Source organism: Pterocles gutturalis, unplaced genomic scaffold, assembly GCF_000699245.1.
Source record: "Pterocles gutturalis isolate BGI_N339 unplaced genomic scaffold, ASM69924v1 scaffold4260, whole genome shotgun sequence".
Taxonomy (NCBI): domain Eukaryota; kingdom Metazoa; phylum Chordata; class Aves; order Pterocliformes; family Pteroclidae; genus Pterocles; species Pterocles gutturalis.
Window position 1 is genome coordinate 107,479 of NW_010140508.1, and position 23,715 is coordinate 131,193.

Consider the following 23,715-nt stretch of genomic DNA (forward strand, 5'->3'; position numbering starts at 1 on the left):
TTATCTAAAGGCAGACAGAAGGCATAAAATCCACTATGTGCAGGGTGTTGAGCGATCACTTTTTCTATGGGTGCTTTTGTTGTTTTCGTATTATCAACACAATATCTACCACCACTGGCCACTTGCACCAACCTGCAAAACTTAGTGAAGCTCCTGTTAGCTAACAATGCAAATGTCAGCTCAGATCTCAGAAATGCATGAGTGCACTTTCAAAGAGTAAACAAAATGGGTGAAGACTGGAAAAAATAAATCTGCACTAAAAAAGGGCTAGCTACCTTACAGACAGCTCTGAAATGGGGGAAATTCTCAATGTATTTATTTATAAAACAAAACAAAACAAAATCCAGCTGTGGGAACTGTTTCTAACACTTCCTGAGACAGTCTAGATGCAAATATCTAGCCAAGTAAATATAAACCAAGTAGTACAGACAGGTTCTTGCAGATTTATATTAAAAATAATCATGAAGACATGGGCTTAAACAACAAGCAGTTTATTTGGCATACTTAACAAATCCTTGCACAGGTAATTTCCTAAGTCCTCTGACCTTTTCCCATAAATCCCTGTTCTTATGAATGAAGTGCTCTAATTGCCCTGCTTGTGGGGGCCAACATAGGCAATTAGAATTAACCTTCTTTTGAAAATTAAAATAAGATTAGACTGACTTTGGAAGTGACTCCTTCAACATCTCAGAATCTTCTGGGTCATAATAAGGTTCCAAAATAGGTTTTAATTTTACTTCTTCTGGTAGTTTTTGAGTCTCTTCTCTCCTGCTTCCATCTCTTAAAAGCGGAACCAACGTTTTCCAGTTTTTCCCTGAAACTAAAAAGGAAATGAATGGTTAATTTTTCCCCTTCCACAGAAAGAGAAGAAAATATACAAGTGGTTTAAACAGGAAGCTGATGAAAGAAGATCAAATAAGCAGGAAGAAAGGGCTTTGTGGTTTTCTTCTCCATACTGTTCCATGAGTTTTCCATATTCTAGCTGGCAAGTACAGCAGAGACTGATCATACAGTTAAATACTTCTATGCTGGATGCTGAGCTTCCAAATTACAGGGTTTGGGGCCTCCAAAGTAGCTTCTTGGCTACTAGGCTGCCATCATACACTGTTCCATCTCCTCAAGATTTACACTATTATCTGCCCTGTAAAATCTACAGTCAGAATGATGAACCTATAGGACTTCTATTCCAGGGAGTAAAAATGCTATGTGAATAATGAGCCCACTTAATCCTTTACATTTTGTGCTGACTGAAAATGCCATTAACTTAGCTACTGCCATTATCATTAAGTGCACAAAACTGACCGCCCTCTATTTCTATCACCAGTGTGTAGCCCATACTAGAAATTAGGCCCCTGAAGCCCTCACCTCTGCCAGGCTTAATAGAGTAACTGGGATTTCGTTTGAGGTCCCCAGAGTACCCAGGGTCTTCATTGATTATGCCCAGATTAGTGTTCCACGTAGACCAGTTCACTTCCTCAACCCTGGGGAGAGAACAACAAAACCAGTATCTATTCTAAGGATCATCAAACATCTCCAGGGTGAGTTTATATCACAAACTGCCACCTTTCAAGCCTCAGATCTGAACCAGAAATCAGATTAAACTGACTACTGTCAATAGTGTCAGTGCACTACTTTTCAGAAAAGTGCTCCAGGGGGAATGCTGTGCTTCCCATTACCAGACACCTTAATGCTGTTTGTCTGTAAACTGTTCATTCGACATACAAAGAGGTTACCTAAAGCACCATCTGTAATCATCTTGGCCGTCAGGTGTGACCCCCACCAAGACTTGCTTCCCAGACCGGAACGAGCGCCTCAAACAGTTCAAGTAGCTGTTTTCAATATCCAGGATTGTGATGGCTCTCTACCAGGTAAAAGAAAGCAGACTACTGAGAGGCTGCTGTTTCAAAAATCATACAAATGCTGAATTCTGCCTTCATTTTTAGAACTTTGGGCTTTTATCATTGTCACCATCATAGAGCAGGCATCATACCCATCTCTGAAATATCAGCTCAAATATGTAATTTAAAATGCTAAATTACTGCCCTGTGAAAAGAATTATGAAGTTCCCTTTCTTACCTCAAACAAAAGCTGATGTACCGTTAAGATTCTGGTAAAGATTGGTTTTCCCCTTGCATAATCCCTCTCTTCATACTCTGATCAGGATTTTCCATCAGCAAAAGCCCAAAAATTGTCTAATTACAAAAGTACTTATTTTCTTAAATTATGAACATCTGTGGAACACTGGGAACATCTGCTCAGGCAAAACATCAAATATCCACAGAAAAGGGACTAATACTTTTTTTTGGAACTGTTCAGGGGAATCAGAAAGAAGCAGTGATCTGTTATTTAGAAATAGGCAGTTCCTAAAGATTCTCTCTGAAATTTCTTATTATTCCCCACACCCTCTTTCTTGGATAGCAGCCTCACAGAACCAATGTACCTGGAGTTTCCAGATGCTCTTGCTTTCCTGTGCAATTTTGCTTACAGTTTCCCCCATCAGTGCAATAAGCATGTTGAGCAGGAGGATGTATGTAAGGATGACATAAAGAACCAAAAGGAGGACAAACACAGACTTGAACTTGTAGTTCTCTGTGAACTCCAGGTCCCCCATCCCAATAGTGAACTTGAACAGCTCCAAGCAGGTATAATACAGACTGTTGTAGGATGTGCGGCCTCGTTTCGTATGGCAGCATCGGGCATATTCAGAGCTATTTGTGTCTTGCCCCTCATTGTCATCTTCAATTAAAGTCACCACAGCTGTTGCAAAAAAAAGCAATCACATATGGAGGATAAAAATAAAATTTGAGATCATAATTCCATTGCAAGCAGTGAAAATGAGCATAAAGGTAAGACATATTATCTTTGTGGTGCATTGTCCCCAGGGACATTGCTCTATAAAATATTCCCCATAACTGACACCCTCTCAGAAGGTGCTGTTTCAGTTTTATCTATCTAGAACAGGATGACTGCTTTTCCATTCAGCTTTGCAAAGCAGTTTGACACCCAGAGATAAAAAGCTCTATGAAATTAAATAATTGTTATTCTGAAGGGATTTTTTTTTTGTAATTAATTAATTTGTTAGCTTTTAGTTGGGAACAGAAAGTCTAAGTAATTTGAAAAACAGAATTTTCTGCGATTCTTCAAGATAACAAAAAATAACTCTAAGCATGATATTACCTGTAGAAAATCCCAACAGGAATACTAGATAGACAAACATGAAGCGACATAAATCTCTAAGGATCATCTGTAATGTGGAAACAGAATATTTTCATATTGATAAAACTTGAATATAAACTACCACAAAAACTGGTAGAAAATACTGCTTCAGTTCATGCTGTGAAGTGGCTGTTCATGCATTAAACTGTTGTTTATCCTGCTGAGATAATAAATTTTAATACAGAAAACATTTTTCTCTGTTATTCATGCAACAGTTTACACACATATGCAAGACATATGCATGCCAAATAGTTTCATCCTCACAAGTATAAACCACATTAAGACAGTTGCATCTTTCTTCCCTTCTTGGGCTAGCTGGCTGCATCGTATATAGGGGTTTATTAGCCAGCTACTGCCTCTTAGTTAATTGCTGTTTGATAACATTTAAACTCTTCCTGAAGAAATTTCCAGCTGGTCGAAACCTGTGCCATTTCACACCAGACCAGTCTGCTGTGTTCTCAGTCTACTTTCATCCATGCATATCCAACTGTAGTTATTTTGAAGCACGGCAGGTAATAATAATAACAATTATATCAAGACTGCTATAAAATGTATGGATGAGGAGCAGGTGTTTTTTCTGCATAACTTAAATTGTATCACTTCACTCAGAAAATAATGGCCAAGTGTAGCACTGATACAAGATTTCCCAGTGGCATCATGGAAGTAGATATGGCGATTTCTCTCCTGGAAATGGGGCTGTTGGCAGCAGTGAACTGAGCACTCTGCTGGCCTCATCACCCACTCACTGGACTGACCTTGGCAATCATGACAGAGTAAATGCCCATCTGCTGGAAGCCACGGGTGTAGTACAGCATGTTAGCCCAGCCCAGTGCCAAGGAGAAGACCATGGAAGCCACGTACAGTTCCTGGCCACAGAAATACAGCACCACAGAGCTCAGGAGGAGCAAGGAGTGAACAAAGCTGAAAGACAAGCACAGTCTGAATGCAGAGAGCTGAGCTGGCCACAGGTGGTGGGAACAGGAGCCCCACAAGGTATACAGCAGAATGAGGGGTTCTCTAAAATACAAAGGAGTCTTGCCAGACACTTCCTTTCTTCCCTTAATTCCTTCCCATCTCAAATCCTACAGTTCCTCTTGCAAACTCCTCAGTTTCCCCACAAACTTCTGTAGTCTATCCCTGCTCCTCCTTGTGACTGGAGGGAAGAAAAGTCCTTGAAAACACTCATTGCTTCAGCACTTCTCTTTCCATGGACCCACAAAATTGCCCTGTTTAGCTGCACTCCAGCTGGGAAGAGAAAGAGCCCAATTTATGGAGAGGCAAAGCTCCCTTTAGGAATGGGAGGATTTCTGCACATCCAATGCATACACTCGCTTGCAAGTCCAACCTAGAGATCTATTCCTAACTCTCCTGCATGACACAGTCACTGAACTTCTAGACACTTCATTTGCTTTACCTCCAAAAGAGATTACTGATCCAGACCCACTTGGGTCAGGTGGTACGATATCCACTGGCAAGTATTTTGTAAGGATCCAGTAAACTATAGCAAAACATCTACCTATTACAAGTGGCTTCAGCCAAAGCTACAGATCTCACCCACTCATCTGTTTCATACTGAAATGCAATCAAAGATATTGGAGCTTACAAAAGAACTTCACTGTAGCTGTCAATTATCAGCGTCTTGAATGATGGGCGTCTCTGCACGAAATACTGTATCTGGAAAAAAAAAAGGGGGGGGAATGAAGACCAGGTTTGCATCCAAGGAGGGATTAAGTATCCCATGTGAATGCATCAACTAAGCAGTGATACCTATCCCAGAGAGCTGGTACCTATAAAGCATCTCACAAGAACAGCTCAAAAAACAACACTGGTGCAAGATTTAGGGAAGACTCTTCCAGTAACACTTCATTTCTCTTACATCTGGTGTCTCTTTTGAAGACAGCCACCTATTCAGTCACTGGTTTGAGGACCTCTGGTTCACTGTACACTCTCCATTGGCTGACAGGAGGAAGTAGGGGGACTTTAAGCTAAGACGCAATCTTTAATAGAAGCTTGACTATTTGCAATACTCCATTCTTAAGCTTTGGCTAGGCTAATTGCCGAGATGTCCATTGACTTCTAACGATCGTCTTTTTATATACAAGAGATCAAACTGTATCTTAGCTCATCAGTAACCAGAGAACTCCTAATCAGGCCAAGGAAAAAGATTTGTAGCTCTTGACTAAAACATGGACTATCTTAGCAGCCAATGCTAATGAACAGAAAGGCATGTTTGATTCTCCCCTACACCTACCCAAGCAACAAACAGGAAAAGTTTCAAATATCTTACCCCTCTGAAAAAAAAATAGAGACCTCCCAGTACACTCAGGATCTCTCCAGTCACTCGAAAATATTCCCCAGTGCTGTGACCAAATGTGAAGGGAGGCTGTGTAAGACAGGAGGATAGATATGTTCAGCAGAACTGGAGATAGGAAAGACCTGCTCCTTGCCAGCAGCTGAAAGCCACCACATTTCTGGGGGAACAGGTTAAGCTTCTGAATGTGTTGCAGCAAGGGGACAATACTGGGAAGCAAGCAGGGTCAAAATCTACCTCCTGCCTTCAGGAAAGAGGAAAATCCTGATGTTAGGAGCACACACTCAAATGAGAGGCAGATCTGGGATACCATGCACTGGGTGGTTCCCCTGATATATGACAGGAGTAAAATACCTTTTCCTTCTTCTGTACAGGTCTGTAGTAAGCAGCTGCAGTGAGGATGATGATATGAATGGTATAGACAAAGAAGTTGAAGTAAAATAAGTGTTTGACAAATCGGTCCCACTTGTCTTGCAGCAGCCTGTTAAGGGGTTCCACCAGTAGCATCTCATGACGGTTCTGAGCAGAAAGAGGAGAATCTTGATGGGATCGGTATGTACTGGGCTTTGAAAACAGCAAATTATATTCATCTTCAGGAAATGCTCCCTCTAGTACCCTTAATCTTAGGAAGGGAGATTGCTGTTTTACAGAAATGAGGCAAAAGATGCACTGTGCGGAACATGGAGCTCTTCCCCAAAAGTCCCCCAGATGGTGAATAAAATGCCCAGGAAGCGCATACTCACTGGTGTTTCACTATTGTAGGCAATAATCTCAAGCACTGAATTTTTCTCACATGTGTCTATGCAGGACAGGTCATAAAGAGATGAGTGGACAGGTCCATAAGCCCATTCAGTGAACTTCCTAGACAAGTGTCTGCACTCAGGATCTTTGATCTCTCGTCTGAGGATGTAGGAGAAAATCTAATTGCAAAAGAACAACACAGCCAACATTTCAGTGCTAATGGACTTCTAGTTCTTCAGTATCTCCACAATACAGGACAGCTAATTTGCCCCTAGTGCTGAAGTCAACCCACTGAGGCACTGCAGAGATCAAAGTCTGAAGTAAACAAAATTAGTTTCCTCACTGGATGCTAGGGGATTAGAAACACAAATACTGCTTATAACTTGCCATTATCTGTTCCAAAACTGCAAGAGAAAAACAGATGTATGTTACACATCTCTGAGCATACAGTCATTTTGAATTAGGACTGTCAGAAGTTGAGTTGTATCAGCCAGGCAAAAGTACAAGGCATCTAGTAGTTCAGATGATAGCAGAGACCCATTTTCTGTTTCCACTTGGGCTGTCTTTCATACCAGTGGTATATGAACAATGCCAGCTGGGCACAGACACACACACACTTTGTAGCCTTTAAGAACTATGCAGTTTTGCATGTTAAACTGCAGCACCAGTTCCTCTTAACTAAAAGGCCCCAACAGTTAGCAGTGATAAAATCTGTCCTGCATTAATGTTTTGCATGTACTCTGTATAACTTGATACAGGAATAGGACAGTTAAACACAGTTGCTCACCTACCCCTATCTTCCCTGTTTTGGCTGCAAGAGTTAATGGAGTCAGTCCCTTCTTGTTGGTGAGTTCCTCTAGCTTCAGGATTGGATTAATTTTGGCACCAAGGATCAATATGTTATTGTACATCTTGGTAACAAACTTGGTGTTATCCTTAGTGTTATCTGCAATCTCCACCAATGTGTGCAGGACCGTATTGCCCATGGAGTCCTCAGCGGCGATGTTGGCTGCCTGGTAGGGGTTCTCGAGGAGGAACTTCACAATGCAGAGCTGGTTGGTGCAGGCAGCCAGGGACAAAGGCAGCTCCCCTAGAGGCAAACAGTTGGAATGAGTGGTCAGAAAGCCCACTACTACACGTGCATAAACAGAAAAAAAAATCATGTTGTTTTCATCTTTCACCGTGAGAAGAAGAGGTGAATTTCTCTGTCTGATATAGCACCAATTTTTGAGATAGCTGTTAGAATCACATTTTCTTTGGATTAAATGCATCACAGAAACACGGCTGCTTAAAAAAGCACTGAAAGAAGAGGTAAGCAGAAGGTTACAACCTTTCAAAGGATACAGCCCCCAGAAAACAAAGGATGCGGAGACCAAGCTCACACTGAACACCATCAACTACCAACTGTGCTTCTTTATAATTTCAGCCTTTGGGAATAAATGTTTGGACTAAGTGGTAGAACAGCCCATCTGCTTCTCCTGTGCCTCCAGTCCCACAGAAACAGGATTATTTAACAGCTTGCATTGGGATAATACTAGGATAACTCAATCAATAAAGCCCATACTGTGCTCACTCCTACCAAAATAAAAGCCAGGTTTCCCTTTGATTTTCCTGAAGAACTCCCCACAGGCTCTTGCATGAACATCTGCTCCATTCTGGACCAAGAGCTTCACCAGGTACATGTTTCTTCTCTCAATGGCGATGTGAAGTGCAGTCTGGCCTACAGAGACACTCAGACAGAAATCTTCAACATTTAATACAGACTGAGACCTTTCAGGCACCACAATTCATTCAGCTCCATTTAAGATGGTGGAACTGAGAGCTTTGCAGATTAAAAAGCTGTAGAATTGAACAAAAAAAGATGGCACAGACAGCAAATACAAATTCCCTGAACTTGCTATTAAATCACTGTACATAAAAAATGGCAGAATATTGCACCTAAGATTAACAACCCGTGCATTCGTGCGTAGGCAATCACAAACTGGAACTTTGGGGTGCCGCATCCTCGGGCATAAGGTTTCATGCAGAAGACTGAGAGCCCTGACTAACCCTATCTTCAGTCTTAGCACCAAGAGCATTCACTGTAGCAGCCATTTCTCTTACCCTTGTAGTAGTTGTCAGTATACTCTGCATTAACAAATTCTTTGAGAGTTCCAGTTTTCCTTGCAATATCTAGCAGCAAGGGAATTGTATCATTTTTTCCATCATGCAGATTCAGCATGGCTTTCAGTAAGCAGGTTTTCCCAGTTTCTGGCTCTATAACACAAAAAGTTGCAGTTATAAAGAAGTTATTACAAACCTACCCAGGCATGCAGGAATTAATGAGGTTCTTTTGAAAACACAAGAAAACTCATTCAGGGTTTCTCAGAGAATGTCAACTTTTCTGAATTCTCCTGTAACCTTAGAATCAATGGGCTGCCCAGTCAATAAGTACTGGCTATTAGAGGACCTTCTGCAGACACTTTACACAATTATGTTTTTTTGTTTTTATCTCAGGAGCACTACTGGAAGAAGAAAAGAGCTGCTTAAGGTATGTGACACTAAAGTGTACCTTTGAACTCATCATCTGTGAGATGTTTCAAGGTTCTATTAAGGTAGAGTAGCAGATCATCCAGGTCCCTTGCGTTGCCTTGGGCTACAGCATCAAAGATCCTTCTGCGGTCATAAAATTTGAAAGCTTTTTCTGAGCAGCCTGTGATGGAATCTGTAGATAGGAGCCTAACAGGGGTAAATTTCAGTTACTTACAGTCAGATATTTAGCAGACTTTTTTATAAACTACCAGAATGCTATTTTTCATTTGCTTGTGTGAAGTAGTAAGCACTACAGATTAGTATAGATGGATCTGCAAAGTCTACAAGATCAGCAAAGTCTGCAAGCAACTGTCCTGATAAAATCATGTACCTGTTGCTGAAAAGTTGAGAACAAGATTTAAAAGAGGCCCTGAAGTACAGCAGTCTAACTGCAGGCCTGGGAGCCAGGCAATCTGATGTTCTCATTCTGAGTCATATCCATTCACTGAATAATTTCAAGCAAGTGAATTAAGGCCTACCACAAATTTGGGGCAAAATATCCATGGACTGAATTTTCAGAGATGCCAAGAGACAACAGCTCTTGTCACTTTCACATGCAGCACTCCTTATTTTGGCACAGAAAACAGTGAAACTGAAAAAATGGGCATGCTCATGTGGAGAGAATAAATGTTCCTCTAAGAAACCTGGTCTGCAGCTGTCAAACTGTTCATTACAACCAAATCTTACAAGGCAAACTTACTTGTGAAGTTTCCCCCTCTCCAAATTGGCATGAAATTTAATGACAGAAGGTGCCATCAGGTGATCCATCTGGTAAAAGGAATCCATGGGAGCCATGTCCTTGTCACTATCCCCAATCACAAACCGCCCACGTCTTGCAAAGATGTTGCTTTTGGGCGGCTGCACCTTGGTGTTGGGTGTACTCTGGAGGCTGTCAGGCATTTCCAGCACGGAGTCCTCCCCATCCGTGTGTTCATCTGTCACTTCAGATTCTTCCATGTCAGAACTGCCAAATTTCTTCATCTTCTCAAGAATGGAAGACATGATGAGCAGGCAGTCTGTGAGGAATGACACAAACACCTCAAGTCAGCACTTTACAGGGCCATGAGCCCCTTTTGCTTAGGACTACTCTCTAAACCAGCAGGGAATGGATTGGTTGCTCTCATCCCAGAAATGAGACAGATAGACACATACTCACTATGCCCAGAGCTGGAACAGTTCAGTAGGTCAGTACCTCCATGCTGTTTGTTACTGTCCCCAGTACCCTCACCCGTTTCAGAATGGAGAAGGTAAGCCAGAGTGTCCCAGAGCTTGCCAGCCACCTCACTACAGAGCTGACTACTTCTGCTTAAAACTAGTGCCTCATCCTCCTCCAATCATTGTTAAAGCCTGAACAATCTCAAACTTGAACAACCTCTGCTTTTCTTCTCTACTTTCTAACTATCTTGTGCCACAATATATTTCAGGATTATATCAGGCACGTGAAAAAATCCTGCTTGTGCCATAACTGTATCTCAATGATGCTGAGCAACAGAGGGCTTTCTGCATATAGCAAAGTTATCACTTAATGGCTTTACCAGAGTTATGGCAGTGCTACAGGGAAACTGAGGCATGTGATTCTTGGGAGATTAGTGTCACCTCAAACATGAGACACGGAAACAGAAAGGGAAAGGTTACCACAGATAAGAGATGACTGAGACCGCACATCTAATCTTGTCTGATTTACAACCACAAAGAATTCTGCACAAGTTAAAAAATATACTATACTGAAAGTAGAGTAGGCTTTTTTTTCTTTCTTTCAGGCAAACGTTGGTCTTCATGCCACTGAATGCAAAATATTCTGGAACTCCAGAAGTGGAGACAGGAATGCATCATATTTGAACTGCTACATAGCTGGCTTTTAGAGAGAGAAACATACCCTGAAATCATAAATTGCTTAGAAATCTTAAGGCTTTGAGCACAGGAGTGTTACAAAATCTTTAAAAAGCCTTCAATTATAAACCAAATTACAGTGGTCAGTAATCTTCTCTGTGCATTCAGTGTGAAAACAACATCATGATCACTTTTCAAGGTTGTTTCTATTCACAAAAATATTCTGCAGGGTTGTCTGCAAACCTACACTGTACATTAAAGCTAGATTTTCAGTTCTATGAGACCAGTTAATATTTACATTAAGGGTCACTTACATTGTACTGTGCAAGTACAACAGGAAAGAAACATGTCGAGCATTTGCATTTTCTATAATTTTGTACAACATACATGTAAAGAAAAACATCAGTTTGCAAACTTGCACATTTAGGGGTATGGGAAGAAAAACAGTGTCGTATAGATGAAATAGTAATGACTATGTCCTCTGAACTCACCTTTCAAGTTCTTTGTGTCCTTAGAATCACTCGGAAAGAATAGCATAACATCTTACTAAAAACTTAATTTTTCTATAAATAATAAATTACATACAGAAAAATATTTCCATTTGGAATATGATACTAAAAATATAGAAGAACAATTACTTCAGTGAAAAAGTTATAAAAATAGTTTTATAAAAAATGGAAAACAATACATTAGGATACAGCTACGTATAATTTTTTTTTCTGATTTAAACTAATGTGGATTGAGCCAAAAACATCAGAGAGATTACTATAGAAAATGGAATAACTTTTTTTCCATAGAATAGGTGCAATACTAAAATCTGCAGAATAGACTCAATCCTCTCTCCTTGGCAATTTGCTCAAACCTGTTTTAGTCATTATATGTGCTTTCATTTCTAAACTCTGTTGGTAATATCTTTGATAATGAAAGCAAAGGTGCACCTCCTCATGACTATCAATTTTCAAGGGAAATAACCTTCAAAATTCTGTGGATTCTTTAAAAACAAAGAAACAAACATTAACCATCAAAAAAAAAAAAGCATAACCAACTTGAGTTCTTTGAAACCTATGTGCACTGAAGTTTGACACAATAATGAGATCAATAAATATTTTTGATAAAATATCTAACCAGATCACAACTTCATAATAAAGAGAGTTTACAAATAATGAACAACCATGCTATTCAAATGTACCTGCAGAGCTTACAAATATAGCAAAAAATCCTGTCTTCTGCAAAACAGTCCAATCTCAGTAAACACCCTCCGATCTATAGGAATTTGGTGCCAGATACTCCTCCTCCAAGGTGCCTGGACTGAAAAGTCCTCAGAGTTTGCTTCTCCACTTCATCTGTCTGCAAAAGTGTTCTCTGTGTCTGATGATTTTTACAATCAAGGGAAGTTCACTAGAAGAACAGAGAATAGAACAATGAGATCATTAAGAACAATTCTGGAACCAGAAGCATCAGTCGCTTCTATTCCCAGGAGCTTAGCAAAGCTATTTACAAGAATTGCTGTAAGTTGCTGTTGTTTTCCCCTCCCCTTAATTGCATTTAGTAATGGACACTCTTCTCCAGATTTCCTCTTCAAAAATATATTCAAGCTCGCAAAAAAACCCAAACCACCAGACAACAACTGTTTCTGTGGGCCACAGTTTCATTTCAATTTACAAAACTTTGTAAAATATGCCACAGCTCTTCTCTGAGATCAGTCATCTTTCTGGACATCTTTCTTGGGTGGCTGCAGTAAAGCCCCACCAAGTATTTTAAAGATAAATTGATTCTGAACAGAGTTGAGGGAGAGAACCAATGACAAAAAGTCCCAAGGCCATTCTATTGTGCCATGTTCCTACTATGTTTTACTTAAATAATATATACATGTGTAACAGTTGGCTTTTAAATATTAATGTCATTAGGGAAAAAAAATCCCTATCTAATCCAGGATGGGTTAGATGGATCTTTCTGCTGAAAACTAGTCTAGAGAAACAGCTTTTCCAGCAGGCTGAGTGGATAGGCTGGAGCTGTTAAGCTAGAAGCAACTTCCAAACCTCTGGCTCCTGAGGTTTTGAGTAGATTAAGAAATTATTCAACGAAATTATCTGGTTTATGTTTTGCAAAAGGTAACTATCTTTCTAGTCTTGCCATCTATCTATCTATCTATGTCTAAAATATTTGCCTATTTAATAGCAAACTAATTATACTACTTAAAATACCCTATGGGATTGTACTCAAAAGAAAGAAAATGCCTATTTATTAATGCATAAGTATAGATTACCAGTAGGCCAGGTCCTCAGCTGGTGCTCCTGGAGCTTTGCTGAGCAGAGCATCTCATTCAACATTACCATTCACTCCTTCACCATTTCCAGGGCAGAGACTCAGTAAGAAAACTACACGGATCAGTGGAGGGTCTCTAGCTTCTTGCTGGTCCCCTTTGCTAAATGCTCCTTCTCGCTCTTCTCTCATTCCAAGCATCAGCTCCTTTCACTCTCACTGTGCTCTGATGTACACACTTCAGAAGCTTTCTGCTATTTTTTGAGTTTTGATGCCTCCTTCATCAGCCTCCTTGACCTGTATTTCTCGTGATGTTATTTCCTTCTTACCAGCAGCACTCCATTGCTTTTTGCAACAATTGCAGGACATATCATATTCCATCTCAGCAGGGACCTGTTTTAAAGGTGTAAGCTCACAAGAAGATGTGAATGCTTCTCAAAATAGGCCAGTAATAAACAAGAAGGAATTTATTCCTTTTTCTTGGGCCTGCATCCAACATGCTGCATAGGTTTTGTGCAACTTCTGTGCTTGAGAGTGATTTTACTGACTAAGAGCCTTCTCCATCACTGCAAATGGAAAATCAACAAATGTGCTAGAGATCTTAATGATGTATCCAAAGCTGGCCTGCAGGTCAGAGATACTCTTGCCTTCACTAGTAGAACTGAAAACCAGGCCACAATTTTTACCAGCTTCTGTAAACAAATACCACTTGATTTCATGGTTAACAACATGCTGAAGTAGTATTATCACCTCTTTCCAGTTATTCAACAAAAATGAAAGCAAATCTGCTGATATAAAAATATTTTATAATAACATAAAAGGGAAAAATATAATAAATAAAAAAAGATAATAAATTCAGACTTTTTAAGAAAACATTAATCTAGTCTACACTTTCTCTGTAATTCCTATATATTCCTAAACCCAGCATAGAGTAGATGCACAGAGGGAGGGTGGAGGGATATGGAAATTAATCCATCACTGTAATTAAGATTCCAGAACTCACAACAGCGTTCTCAATACAAAAATGAGTCAGTCCTGATGTCGCTAATGTGCAAGATAGGAATACATTTCCATATTCCAGTCGAAATACATGCTTCTCAGTAATGAAATTTTATCTAGATTACATGAAACTATCTTATTTGCTTCCTGATCTCATTTGAGCAAAAAAGGTGCACATCCATCTTGTTTTAGACAGATAAAGCATAAATGTTTTCACATCAAAATAAAGATTAGGGGGAGAAATAAATTTTAAGAGTATAACACAGGGCAAAAACTTGGAAGTTTTAAGGGAATTTGCATAAACAATACTTAACATTAAAAACAGACTAGAGTCTAGCCTGGCAGCTACCATATTACAGCTCAATTTGACACAATATATGAAGGGCAGAATCAGAAACACCTTTGGATCAAATACACTAAAACAGCTGTACACTATATTACAAGAACACATTTTTGTGGACGATCTCTCAAAATGTTAATTGTGTTTGGGCTTAAAAGGGAAACCAAAGCTGAAAGAGCTGAGAATTGGACTTTTGTAACTCTGAGTTTGCCAGCTGCTCCAGTTTATCACAAATTCTGAGTGTTTCAGGGAGGCCCTAATCCACTTTAACACCCAAAAAACAAATGCAAAATAATTATGTACACCAAATAAGGAAAACAGTTACCTCCAACCCTATAAATGTACTTTCCACTCAGATATATGCCCTGCATTTCAAGTATCTCCAGTCATGGTACTGGCCTAGCCATGCCTTTGACCTTAATCCACTGCACCCAACCTGGGTAACCACCAAAATAATCCTCCATGTTTTATTTTGATTGTTTTTTTTAATGTTCAAGCCAGGGCTGTATTCCATCTTTTACAGAGACAACATGCAACTTGTGAAAACTGCCATTCTGTGCAAGAGCCACTGAACTCCCCAAAGGAGGCTGACATCCTGGTCTGCTGCCCATATGTACGTATATTGTGAGACAGCTTAAGGACAAGTCTCTAATTAAAGCATCAGACTAAGTTACAGACAGCTGCTCTCTCTTAGTCCTTTTAAACATATTTAATACCAGGAAAATGAGCCTTGCACGAAGTATCATTTTATGCAGAAAGTTAATGGATCTTTCCTAGTCACTCAGTCAAATTTAATGTGATAATTACTTCTCATTTCACAAATGGGAATGACAGAGCAATGAAGTGTGTGCACCCAGAAGCAAAAGTGGACATTAAATGCAAGCTTTTTTTTTTTTTTCCCACTGTAATGAGTGAAATGGCATGTTGAATACAACTCCAGAAAAAGTGAAAGAAGGAAAGGAAACACTGTACAGCCAGGAGAAAACCCCAGAACCCAGAAGCTGCATCTTAGGCCATTCCAAACAATTCCTTTATTTTCTGTGTAACATCACCATGGCAGCCCCCACAGCAGCATCAACATCCTTCCCATAAACCACAGGGAATGGAAAAATCCTTTCCACTTCCTGCCTCAGCACCTCGTTCCTGGTAAGGGCACTCCCGCTCCCCAGAATCCTCCTCACTCCCATCTCCAGCAGGCGCTGCACAGGTAACATGGAACAGAGGTTTTCAACGATGCCACGGCACAGAGCTCTGGTTACGTGACCCAGGGAGAGGCCAGAGGCAGCAATATTGGTCACTGATGCCAACTGTTCAGGAACGTGTCTTTCTCCAAATATGGTTGGGTGGACTGAGAGTTTGCTGTTGTTTTGGGACAAGGCTGCCTTGATTATCTTTGCATAGATGGCAGACTCCTCAACCTGAAGTCCTGCAGATGGGAAATATCATGTTACTAATCTGAAGGGGTTTAGTGTATCTTACATGTGGAGACTTAAAATGGACGCTGATCCACCTGTTTAGCAAAATATGGTATATCTTTTTCCCTGTCCCAAAGGTAATTGTCTTCCAGGATTAGGAAACACAGGTCTCCCATCCAAGGGTATCTAGTATCTGTGACACTGGAAATATTTTTCCGATTACAAAAAAAGCCTTTTATGATAATACAGCTATTCCTCTTTGCTTATACTGTGCTCAGTTACACCAACCAACATCTTTAAAGACACTAATGTCAGACTTCAGTTTCAGTGGCTTGATTGCATGTGAATGCAGAGTTCACCTCAAGCATTCACTGAAAGAACAATTTCAGAACTTATTTCTATATTGTAAAACCCAAGAGATTATTAAAAAAAAACTGTAAAGATGATATTTAAAGCACTTAGAAGATATTACATGAGTTTGAGTCTTGAAATCCATTAGAGTGCTGCAAAACACAAAGCAAAAGGCAACTGATATAATCAAGGGACTCTTTCAGACTGCAGTCATACAAAATTAGACACTGTACTCAAACTTGCTGACCTTTCCTTTTGAAAAACAAGTTGCAAAAAATCATTCTCTTGTATTTGTGAAACAAAGAAAATCCAAAGCCTAGAGGCAATGTGAACGTGGAGTCCAAGCATGACTATCCCAGCATGTTCACAAGCTTCAGCAGAAAAAGGAAGCATTACCCAAGAGTTACATCCTTGTTCCTTATGGCATGACAAACAGCTCCAGACTTGTTGCTTTGCCTTAGCTTCCTTCTACCTGCTGATCAACCTCAATTTTAAGCTCTCACTATCCTTGAATAGCTTACCTAGCTCTTCTGTCCACCGTGCCACCATGTCCACAAACGTTGCTAGCACATTGCCTCCATTAAGTGATGCTGCCACTGCCAAGTAGTCACCATTGAAGTAGGGAAAATAAGTAACTGCTGAGGAAGGATCTGGTGTCTCTGGAGGCTGGAAATCCAGAGGCATTGAGACAGTCAGTTGAGCAGAGGTACTGATATTAAGAACTAGAATACAAAAGGAAAAAAAAAAAAAAGAAAAAAAAAATCAGTGCTTTACTAGGCTACCCTGAAGGAGGACAATGAGAACACCAAATAAGACACCAAAGTGATCATACCTGCATCAGTCCTCTCAGTCAGACAGGAATAAACAGAGCACTGGAAATCTCCCAGAGCAACTCCTACTTTTGCTCCTTTGGGTATTCCATGCCATGCACAGATTGTCCTGCCTGCAATACTGCCAGGGTCTCCCACCTCTGGAAGCAAGTGAACAGGAAAGCCGGACTTTTGCAATCTGCAATCAGAACAATGTCATTGCAAGAAAGCAGTATGGGAACGTGTGGCATGACTACAAAGACCTCTTTGAAATCATAGATTAACCTGGCCATGCATTTGTGGCTGCTAGATTTATGGATGCTTTCACCTATTTAGGAAGCTTTGTCTTGGACAGGGGCAGCATTCCAGTTCAATGGGCTGGGTAAACCAGAATAGTCTAGAATAAATAGCGTTCCTTTCTTTGCAATCTGATTACCTGAGATTATACAGCAGTGCATGTTCAGCAACTTTAACCTACTGATGTCATACAGACAAGCAGCTCCAGGGTAAAAGGACAGAAACAGAAAAAAAAAAAAAAGCAACTTCTAAGTGGCAAAGAAATTTAAGCTGCCATGCAGTTAGTGGTTCAAAACCAAATCACAAAGAGTTAAGTCCAACAAACTCCTTACACAATCAACTGCAAAATACACTACATTGCTACAGCAACACCATCAGATTAGTAAAAGTTCAGTAGGCCAAATGCAAGTTCCTGACATTCTTTCATACCTTCATGAGTAGATCTTTTCACCTTTGGAGTCCTGGCCTAACCTAAACCCTGAAATATATAAGGCCTTAGCACTCAGCCCTGAAAGAGCAAATCATTAAAATAAATAAGTAAATAAACAACCTACTTTCCTATAAGACACAAGCAATGCACAAAACCCACTGAAGGACCTTAGCACTTACATGTCAGTATTCCAGCTTTTGTTTCTGGAATTAAAATATCCCCAGCTGGCAGCATTCTGGATGGACATGAGTGGCTTCTTCAGGTCACACAACATGGCAACCACATAGTCATGGATAGTGCCAGCTGCATCATAAGACTTCAGAAAATCTGGACTTTTAAACAAAACATTTTAAAAACAAAAACAATGAGAGGTGCTTTAAGGCAGTGGGAGCAAGATTACTTTCACTGCTACAGGGAACTTCAGACATGTGTGGTCCCATCTAAAAACGAAACAGCCATCTCAGCAATCAACCTGCATTTTGTTGGTTTGATTTGGTCTGTTTTGGGGTTTTTTTAAAATGGAATTTGTTTTCCAAGCTGCTACTACAGCAGCAATACTTATCTCCTGATGGAAGATGGAGAGACAGCAGCTTTAAGGAATGAGTTGTTTAGGTTCAAAAGCAAACCACTGCAAAACCCGCCAGGAAGGTAGTAATTGTTTGCACAAAAAAAGGTCACTTTACTGATCCTGGAGCATTTGAGAAAAATAGGTAAATTGCTGCAATTGCTCTAGGACCACAAATTATATGAATGGAAATGCAACAAATGGTGAAACAAAACAGAAATGAAACAAAACAAAGCAGCTAGACTCATGAGTTACACAGCTCTTGCTTAGATTATGCCATGTTCCATATACTTGTTGGACACAAACTGGATCTACTGTGTTTTTCCCCATTTATTGAACCCAAACTAATTGCAGAGGAAGACACTGGATCTTTGAGAAACAGCATACTGCAGACGAAACTGAAGAGCAAATCTTGCTGATGCTAAGTCATAAGTGAAAAATGATATCCTCTGCAAACATGCCACAACAAAGCAGACCACTCCTAACACCTCATAAGGATCTCAGTGTCTAAGGAAGGAAGGAACGGAAATTAATTAATTTAGGAACCGTTTTAGCATCTGGCAGCAAACAGACAAAGCCACTCTGATACTCTTTCAGGCATGTTTGTACTTTCACAGTCTGTACAAGGCAAAATTATAGTGTTCAAACTGCATTAGCAGAGCTCCTCTGAGCAGTAGCATGGACTAGCATTATCCTATGACACTTTAAGGCTTCTGTTACTATATGGTCAAAGGCTTTTCTGTTTTTTAAAGAGATCTGTAGTATTTTTATGAGGTCAGAGACTCTTGTGTGCTCAGTTGCGTACAGTTTACATTGAATACTGCCATTTTAAATATTCTTTGACTACGTATTTAATATTATGATTACAGAGAAATGCAGCCCTTCAACCTGTAGTGGCATTAACATGCTACAGGAATACCGACACCTAAATTCAAGACGAGAAACTGCCAGTGAAACTATGTGATACAGAAGCCCTTTTGAGAAACAACGTACCTCTTCTTCAAATACCAGTAGACTGTGGCACATCCAAATCCTGTAGACAAGCTGATATGCGACTGTGGGAGAGGAAGGGAAGAAAGGAAGGTGGGACTGCAGCGGCCGTCTTGCCAAGTAATTAGATGACTGACTTCCTCCGGCTCAAAGGCAGGGCCTGTACCACACTCTGTCCACTTGCAACCTGAAACACGTAGTATCCAAGAAGGCCAGCGACTCACTGCAGTGCAGTCTGCCTGGCATTCTTCACTTCTGGACACTCTCAATAATTTGTCAAATATATTGGAAAAAGAGCAGAAACAGAGGCAGTAGTGATTGCAATCAGTTAGTCACAGTTTTCAGCCTGAGATAACATGATAATGCCATTCATCCTTTGATAAAGCAGAGAATTGGATCCAGAGCCTTCCTTCCCTATAAGCACTCCACTGAGGAACAAGCAACCTGTACCTTGAGATATTAATGATACAACTTAAATGACAGGTGATCCACAAAGAAAAAAAAAAAAAAATCCCAGTTCTGCAATGGGAAGTAATGAGCTGACCTGACAGCTCTCACATATAAACCTTAGCTGGGATCTGCCCCATCATGACTTAGAGAACACTGTAACGAACTGCCTATGACGGATAGCATGTAGCTTCATCTGTTCAGCCAAAGCAACAAGAAACCTGGATTGATATGTATTAAGCAATGGACTGCAAAGTACTAAAGAGTATCTCTCGCCTATGCTACAGAAGAAAGCTTCATCAAAGACAGAATACAGTTTAACTCAGTGTTCAGTTTTACCAGTCTAGCGCATTCCTTTTGAACAGAAAAAACTACACCTTTGATGGAACCTTCACATTCTTCCATGTGAAGGGCTCAGCTAAATTATGACAACTTCTCACAGGTGCACAGAGCCTTCTCAGCAATGGCTGCTATTGCTCCAGTGCAGTGTGCTATTTCCTGCCCTGACACGCTCACCACGAGCAGTCCTGCAAAGGCAGCATACGGCCCCGACAGAGACACAGGTTAAGCAGAGGCTGAGCTCAAGCACTGGCATGTGATGTTTGCTGGCACAGCTTCGGCTTCGGACAACCACTGCTCCCGCAGGTGATGCCTGGCCACAATGTGGGGATAGGACAGGCCACACACTGTCTCCAGCCGGCTCTGTAACTGAGGCAACCTCATGGTTTCTGGCTGGGGATGGGAGCAGAATTTCAAGCTGTGCTGTGGCACTTGTACTACAGGTCAGAGAAGAGACCCGGTTGCTTATGTGAGTAGCACAAATAGGGCTAAAAGTCTTTTTTGGGCTGGACACAGGGATTTGAAGTTACATTAACACAGTCAAAAGCAGCTGTGAAAGCTGGGAAGTACAACACATACTTTTTCTTGTTCCCTTAATTCCCTGTTCTATCAAGTCTGTTTGAAATGAATTTCCAACTGGTTTGCTTTTCTAGTTTTAAATGGATTCTAAGAAATATTATTAACCATCAATCTAACCCTAAAGGATGCTATTAAAGATGTACTTTGTGTCCCACAGTGCATGGATTCACTTAGTCTACTTAAAACAAATAAGAGCAAACACTCTCTTTCATTTGACAGAAATGAAACAAAAGTGGCATGTGGCTTTAGGAGATAAAATATTAACCAATATGACAAAAGAATCTACATCTATCATGAACCCATAAGGCTTTGTTATGCAACCCTTGAGACAACCAGAAAGCAAGCAACAGCTCCTTCAGTCCATCAGCCTTTGGATTTCTTTCTTTCTAATCATTTTAGTATTAACGTAGAATTACAGCCAGTAATGAATAGCATAGTGTCTCTTAAAGCAATTAAGACCCTGACAACTTTTAACAGGCAGCAACTAGTACTTTGGGGAAATCTATTCTGTGGTTTACAATAAATCTTTCCTTAATCTGCATAACTCTTATTATTATAAGACTTACATAACTGCTCAGATGTGCACATCATAAGGTAAAGAGGAAAAAAAAGACAGGAAACCACATTCTGAAAGCCTTGGACTTCAGTAGGTTTTAACATGTTAGCCAAGAAGATAATCCATTGCTATCTCACTGGGCTGGCAATCCAAGGCCTGAATTTTTCAAACCTCCTTGCTGTCACAATTATTTGAGTATTTGCACAATCAAGCCCTATGTGACTACCTCACTGTGGCTGATTTTGTTTTTTGAGGTCCTGGCCCTTCATTCCACAAGCAGGTGAGTATTCAGAATCATGACCATAATCCTTTTTCAGTTCCTACTAATAGAAACATTGGCAGCAAGATGAATGCAACATGACAGTCTACAACTTGATAGGAAAATATCCCTTGATATTTTTGAGGGGGAGGGAGAAAAAAAAAAAAAAGGGACTGAAAACATCAATTTTTCTCCTACTGTGCTTTCAAATGGCATTTCAAATGAGCATAGTGATATTCAGTGTTGGATAGCTACTGCTATGCATATTTGAACATAAAGATCAAGCAGAACTTATTTTTCCAGGTATACACAAAACTGTTAATACTGCTACCGTGGATTCATTAGATGGTATTGAGATACTAGCAACAGTGTTTTATGATGTGAAAAACATCCCCCTCCACAAAAACCATTCACGTGATTCAGAAGTTCTTTCAACTGGCAACAGATAGCACATGATGGACAAACAATAGCAAGCCACAAATCTGTTATTACTCCTTCATATTAATAATTGTGCTGACTCTGCAGGGATCTTGACTGAATCCTTTAACTAATCTGTGTAAACACCATGATAATTTCAGTGTTAAAATTTTATTTTCTGCATCATAATACTCCAAACAGAATTAATGTTACCTTTATCTTTTTTCCAAAATACAATCCCATGCATTTGTCCTGAAATGCCAATGTGACTGACTCTTTGAAGTTGCTGCTGAGGTAGAGCAGCAAGGCATTCATTCAACGCTCTTAGTATTCTCCAGACATTCTGCTCCATTCCCTGCAATCATAAAGCATTATTCTGAGCATGGAACCATTAGGATTCACTCAGTGTATTTATTAAACAAGGCTACTCCACCCAGAAGTGAAGAACAGAATTCATTTAGCTTAATAGCATGTATTAGAATAACATTCACTACTTAAGTAAAAAACACAAAAAAATTCACAAACCCACAAAAACTAAAAACAAATACTAGCAAGTTGAGAATTATAGAACAGCCTCTTAAACAACAGCCAAATAATTCTTAATTTCCTAAGTTACCATACCTAACCACATGTTTAAAAAAAATAAATCCATTAACACTCACTACATGCTTTTATTAGTTCACCTTATATATTGCTCTATTTTTCCTCACCAAGAGGATTGTCTGTATTCTGACTTGCATGCAGTCTCCCTTACATCTTCCTAGAACTCCTCAGTATCTATTCACTGTGGATCCTAATGATTATGATACTTCGTTTCTGGATATTGTATACCTAGAACTACCCAGCAAACTGATCTACTCAGCAAACTGACCAAACTGCGCCATAAGAGAAGCTGTATTCCAGCTTTCACATTTTTCGAACATTCAGATTGTGACAGACCAGTGTGAAGACTACAAACAAAAGTATTAAAATATAGTCTATGCATAAATGTGAACAACTCTGTGCATATATACTTTTGGCTGCATAAACATGACAGTGGGGAGTAGGGTTAGCTTGCTTGGTGTCTTTGCCCAGAAATTAGCTCCTGGACTCACTACAATACTAGGCCAGAGGAATGCCAATACATGTTTTTTGTGATTCTGATTCATCCTTTCTTAGATTGACCAACACAATGGATGTAAAGATCTTTAACAGGAGTACATGTTTCCAGTTATTTTCAGGGGGAATTTCCAGTTATAATTCATCTCATGTTAAAGTGCAAAATACCCTTCCCATTGGCAAGCAGCTGCTATTTCCTGACTGGAAGCCTCAAAGACAAGGTGATGGTTCACAGGACAATAGTTTTAGACTGTCTTATGCAACTTTTCAAAACCTGGGTCTTTCTTAAAACAAGTAGCTTTACACAACTTTCTTGAACAGCAAACAACATTTTAATTTTACTTTCAGACATTCGGACACATGCAGCAGCCATCTCCATCATTCTAGGCCAGGAAAGCCACTTAAGTCCGCATAAAGTAGTGAGACAACGAGGCTGCAACAAAGCAAGGCCAGTATCCTTTAATTACCAGCAGTGCTATCATCTGCCACCCCTTACCTGTGGTCCAGCTTCCAGGCTAGCGGTGTGTGCCTGCGTCTCCCTGGAGCAGCTCCCTGCCACCACCTGCCCTCGCTCTGTCCCCACCAACAGGGCTGCCTTAACCGACGTCGTGCCCAGGTCTATGCCCAGCACACAGGCGGGAGCAGGCCCACCTGCCACCTCACTGTCTGCCATGGCCACACGGAGAGCGGATCGCTTTCACTTTCCCCACCATGCACAGGTCGCTATGTGGTGGCCACACCAACACCCACCATGCTGAGCCCCACACTGCCTCTTGCTGCCTCTGAGGGGGCACCTGCCCCAAGAGACAGAGGTTCCGAGAGGTCAAGCAGCGCGCAGGGACTGGGCAGGCTGGGCTGGGAAAGCGGCCTGGACTTCGCCCTCTGGCTGAAGA

The 23,715-nt window shown here is 40.4% G+C and overlaps 2 protein-coding genes across 3 annotated transcripts; both read right to left on the bottom strand.

Annotated features, from left to right (window-relative positions):
* TRPV1 (transient receptor potential cation channel, subfamily V, member 1) lies at positions 1-9,848 on the bottom strand. Of its 2 annotated transcripts, XM_010083698.1 has the most exons (16): positions 9,540-9,841; positions 8,820-8,986; positions 8,372-8,524; positions 7,848-7,988; positions 7,060-7,358; positions 6,271-6,447; positions 5,882-6,046; positions 5,504-5,599; positions 4,820-4,890; positions 3,972-4,137; positions 3,178-3,244; positions 2,441-2,757; positions 1,734-1,861; positions 1,366-1,481; positions 664-820; positions 1-4 (listed from the first exon to the last, which is right to left on the bottom strand). In XM_010083698.1, exons 1-16 carry the CDS (start codon positions 9,839-9,841, stop codon positions 1-3), a joined length of 2,526 nt encoding a protein of 841 aa, XP_010082000.1. The 2 variants fall into 2 exon arrangements, with proteins under 2 accessions (XP_010082000.1, XP_010081998.1); XM_010083696.1 differs by lacking the exon at positions 1-4 and having other exon boundaries at positions 558-820; positions 9,540-9,848.
* Positions 9,849-15,278: 5,430 nt separating this feature from the next.
* Positions 15,279-23,495, bottom strand: SHPK (sedoheptulokinase). The gene is made up of 7 exons (XM_010083699.1): positions 23,319-23,495; positions 21,938-22,079; positions 19,131-19,314; positions 17,752-17,904; positions 16,869-17,044; positions 16,558-16,758; positions 15,279-15,696 (listed from the first exon to the last, which is right to left on the bottom strand). Exons 1-7 carry the CDS (start codon positions 23,493-23,495, stop codon positions 15,302-15,304), a joined length of 1,428 nt encoding a protein of 475 aa, XP_010082001.1. The 3' UTR covers positions 15,279-15,301.
* Positions 23,496-23,715: the final 220 nt, after the last annotated feature.